General features: G+C 57.4%; 1 protein-coding gene across 1 annotated transcript; it reads left to right on the top strand.

The window, feature by feature from the left end:
• Positions 1-1,338: 1,338 nt before the first annotated feature.
• On the top strand, positions 1,339-4,083 carry islr2 (immunoglobulin superfamily containing leucine-rich repeat 2). The gene has a single exon (XM_078429971.1). The coding sequence runs from the start codon at positions 1,344-1,346 to the stop codon at positions 3,309-3,311; it is 1,968 nt and encodes a 655-aa protein (XP_078286097.1). The 5' UTR covers positions 1,339-1,343; the 3' UTR covers positions 3,312-4,083.

The raw sequence follows: 4,083 nt of genomic DNA, 5'->3' as shown, positions 1-4,083 counted from the left end.
ACAGGCTAGATGCAGGAAGATTGTTCCCGATGTTGGGGAAGTCCAAAACCAGGGGTCACAGTTTAAGGATAAGGGGGAAGTCTTTTAGGACCGAGATGAGAACGTTTTTTCTTCACACAGAGAGTGGTGAATCTGTGGAATTCTCTGCCACAGAAGGTAGTTGAGGCCAGTTCATTGGCTATATTTAAGAGGGAGTTAGATGTGGCCCTTGTGGCTAAAGGGATCAGGGGGTATGGAGAGAAGGCAGGTACGGGATACTGAGCTGGATGATCAGCCATGATCATATTGAATGGCGGTGCGTACAGGCTCGAAGGGCCGAATGGCCTCCTCCTGCACCTATTTTCTATGTTTCTATGTTAAAGGCTGGGTGGAGACGGAGCTGAGGTGTCAGTCAGTAAGAGGGGAAATCTACTAATGGGGCAGGTCCCTTGGAGGGAACGCCCGAGAATGGCCGTCAGTAAATGGAAGAGCCGATACCCCCAGCAGGTCGTTCAGCATCTGTGGTGGGAGGGAGGGAGGGAGGGAGAAGGAGAAGTGGGGGGGGGGGGGGTGAGAGGGAGAGGGGCTAGGGGGAGAAGGCAGGAGAATGGGGTTGAGAGTTAGAGATAGGTCAGCCAGGATTGAATGGCGGAGTAGACTTGATTGGCCGAATGGCCTAATTCTGCTCCTATCCCTTATGACCTGATGAGTAGAAATTTCAACCCAATGGCCCCTTTTCTCTGGAACGTCCATTCCTCCCCTCCCCTCCATGGGCGCTGCCCGACCTGATGCGTATTTCAACTCCCCCACCCTCTGATTTTTGTTTTGGGTTTGGAGATGGGAGGGGGGTGGGGAGAGGGGGGGGGGGGGTGGGGTTGGGCATTAGACGACACGCGGCGGGTCAAAACACAAAGTGCTGGAGGAACTCAGCGGGGGACGGGCAGCGTCTGTGGAGGGAAATGGACAGACAATGGTTGGGGTCGGGACCCTTGTCCAGACTAGAAGTTTCATTCTGTGGGTCATCAAGGACTCAGTTCCTTCCACAGAGATGCACAAAGCGCTGGGAGAGGGGGGGGATAAATCAGTCTGAAGAAGGGTCTCGACCCTAAACGCCACCCATTCATTCTCTCCAGAGATGCTGCCTGACCCGCTGAGTTACTCCAACCAGCTTGTGGTGTCAACCTTCAGTCCAAACCAGCATCTGCAGTTCCTTCCTACGCATGGCGACCCGAAACGTCGCCTGTCCATCCCCTCCACAGTTCCTCCAGCACTTTGTGATTTCCCCCCAGGGGTTGCAGCACCTGCGGTTCCTGGAGTTTGTTTGTGTGTTTGTGTTGGTGTCTCTGCTTTGTTGCAGGTCCGGGATGATGCTGGTGTTGTTCGGAGCCCTGCTCCTGGCCTCTCCATGGGGCGCCCGCTCCTGCCCGGAGCTGTGCGTTTGCCAGGACAAATATTCGCACCAGTTCGCCGACTGCGCCTACAAAGACTTCACGTCCGTGCCCGCCGGACTGCCCCAGAATGTGACCACCCTCAGCCTGTCGGCCAACAAGATCAGGTCGCTGTTGAGCAGCTCGTTCCTGGGGATGTCCCACGTCACATCTCTCTGGCTGGCCCACAACGAGATCTCCACCATCGAGGACGGAGCCCTGGCTCCCCTGTCTCAACTCAAGAACCTAGACATCAGCCACAACCAGATCGCCCGCTTCCCCTGGCGAGACCTCTACAACCTCACGTCCTTGCAGCTCCTCAAGATGAACAACAACTTCCTGGTCGGTTTGCCCAGCGACGCCTTCTCCACACTCAAGGACCTGCGCTCCCTCCGTATCAACAGCAACCGCTTCACCACCTTCCCGAGGGGCACCTTCGATTCCTTGGTCTCCCTGTCCCATCTCCAGATCTACACCAACCCCTTCTCCTGCGACTGCCGGCTGGAGTGGCTGAGGGAATGGGTCCTCCAGGCGCTCATCTCCATCCCAGAGAAGAAGGACATCCAGTGCTCCGAGCCGGCCGGGCTGAGGGGGACGGCTGTGGTGGACATACCCCCCTTGCATTGCGCCCCTCCTCTCGTCCACCTGAGCTACCAAGGGAGCAACGACACGGCCGGCTTCTTCCAAGGCCAGACCCTCACCCTACACTGCAACTCCACCGGCAACCCGACGCCCCAGACCCGCTGGAAGGTCCGGACGTCCAACACGGAGGTCGACCTCAACGAGGCGTCGGCGAGCGAGGGAGGGAGGCTTCTGGAGACCGGGAAGGAGGAGCAGGAAAGCCTGGTGGTCCTCAAGAACGGGACGCTGGTCATCCCCCGCCTGAGCAAGTCCGAGGAGGGAGTCTACACCTGCCTCGCCACTAACCTGATGGGAAGCAACGAGTCATCGCTGGAGGTGGCGCTCAGTCCCAATCCCAAGCGGGAGCCGGGTTACACCAAAGGGCGAGCGCCGAGCCCCAGCGTCTCCACCAAGCTACGGGCCAAAGGTAGAGTCACCAATGCGCCCGGCCAACAGGGCAAGGGCTCTAACCTGGAGCCCACGGCTGATGGCAATCCAACCCGGGCACCTGACCCAAGCGCCCACAGCTGCCTGAAGAGAGATATAAGCCGCTTCATCTCCAACCACGCCTTCAACCTGAGCTCGGAGATGAAGCCACACACCTTCGATTTCGGGGTGCTGGCCATGGAGGTGACCGAGAGCGACGCCAGGGTCCAATTGACTCCTTTCCAGGCGCCGCCCAGCTCCAGGAAGCCTCAGATGCTGTACCTGTGTTCGGGGCAGGTGCCCGGAGACGCCACGGTGGTGCAATGGTCCACGATCGAGATCGGGGTCAACTCGTACCGCTTCCAGAAGCTGAGGCCGGGCACCAACTACACGCTCTGCTTCACCCACACGGACTGCCAGGACTGCCAAGTCCAAGTGGTCTTCACAACCAGGAGGAAGGTCCCATCTCTGCTCATCATGATCGTGGTCAGTTGCTTTCTCCTGGGCTTGGCCACCGTGCCCTTGCTGGGGGCCACCTGCTGTCACCTGATGTACAAGTACCAGGGCAAGACCTACAAGCTGATCATGAAGACCCAGGCGCCGGGCAGGGTGGAGAAGGAAGCGGGGAGCCCTTTCGAGGCGGCCGCCGCTGCGTCTTCGCTCCAGGGCTCGGCTCAGGCGTACGAAGCCAGCGAGGCAGGGGACTGCGAGGGCAGGCCGGAGTCTCAGGTCAACAGCAAAGCCAACCCGGACGAGTTTGAGGTCTACTCCGAGTACAGCGACCGCCTGCCTCTGGGGGCAGAAGCCGTGAACATCGGCGAAGAGATCAACGGCAACTACAGGCGGCCGGTGCGCTGAGACCAAGCGCCAAGTCCAACTAACCCAACTAACCCAACCGCAGATACAACAACAAGAAACCAAAAAATCTCCGCTCTCTCCCACACCCAGGATTTTTAAACACAAAACCTCTGGATCTCTTCACGCGGTGCCACGGCCGTGCTTTTTTCATTCACAGTTTCAGAATCTTACCGTTGAATTCATTCGCAGCAGTAATTCGGATTTTGGGGAATTAGCAGAAGAATCGAGACCAATGTCCCAAGACAACCACCCGAGAGCGGTCGGGTCTTTTTTTTGTGAACAGTCTTTGTTGGAAACGTACGGTGCTTGGTTTGAAGAAATTTGAACCATTGTTGACCCCCTTTGTAGACTTTCTTTGGGTGTCTGCTACCTTTCACTGCGACCCCCCCCCCCCCCCTCTCCCTTCCCTCCCCTCCCCACCTCTCCACCTCACCTCCCCTTGCCCTCAGTAAAGCTAATATTGTCTGTGTATATCTCTGGATGTTTGGCAGTAACAGTGTTGTGCCCACTTCTACCCCGCCCTCTCTCCAGCAGCAGGTATCCCACTCCATGCCAACAGGCCCAGTGTCTTGTATTGAAGAGATTAGTGCGTCTAAATGGAAGTAGTGTGTGATGGCCCCGGTGCGTTCGTGAGGTGGAGATAGAGTTATTGGCCCTTGCAGTCGACCCAGGTGTGCGTTTTGTAACTTCCACCAACCCTTCTCTCCCGCCCACCTCTGTCGGTCCCCAACAAACCTTGATATGCTTTATCTCTGTGTTCAAAAAAATTAAA

The sequence above is a fragment of the Rhinoraja longicauda genome, chromosome 38 (assembly GCF_053455715.1).
Source record: "Rhinoraja longicauda isolate Sanriku21f chromosome 38, sRhiLon1.1, whole genome shotgun sequence".
NCBI lineage: Eukaryota > Metazoa > Chordata > Chondrichthyes > Rajiformes > Arhynchobatidae > Rhinoraja > Rhinoraja longicauda.
The sequence above is the reverse complement of the archived record's forward strand: the minus strand, read 5'-3'. Positions and strand labels throughout refer to the sequence as shown.

Bases quoted from the DNA above. Each gene is read 5' to 3' on its own strand.
- islr2 (XM_078429971.1), top strand. From the start codon at position 1,344: ATGATGCTGGTGTTGTTCGGAGCCCTGCTCCTGGCCTCTCCATGGGGC.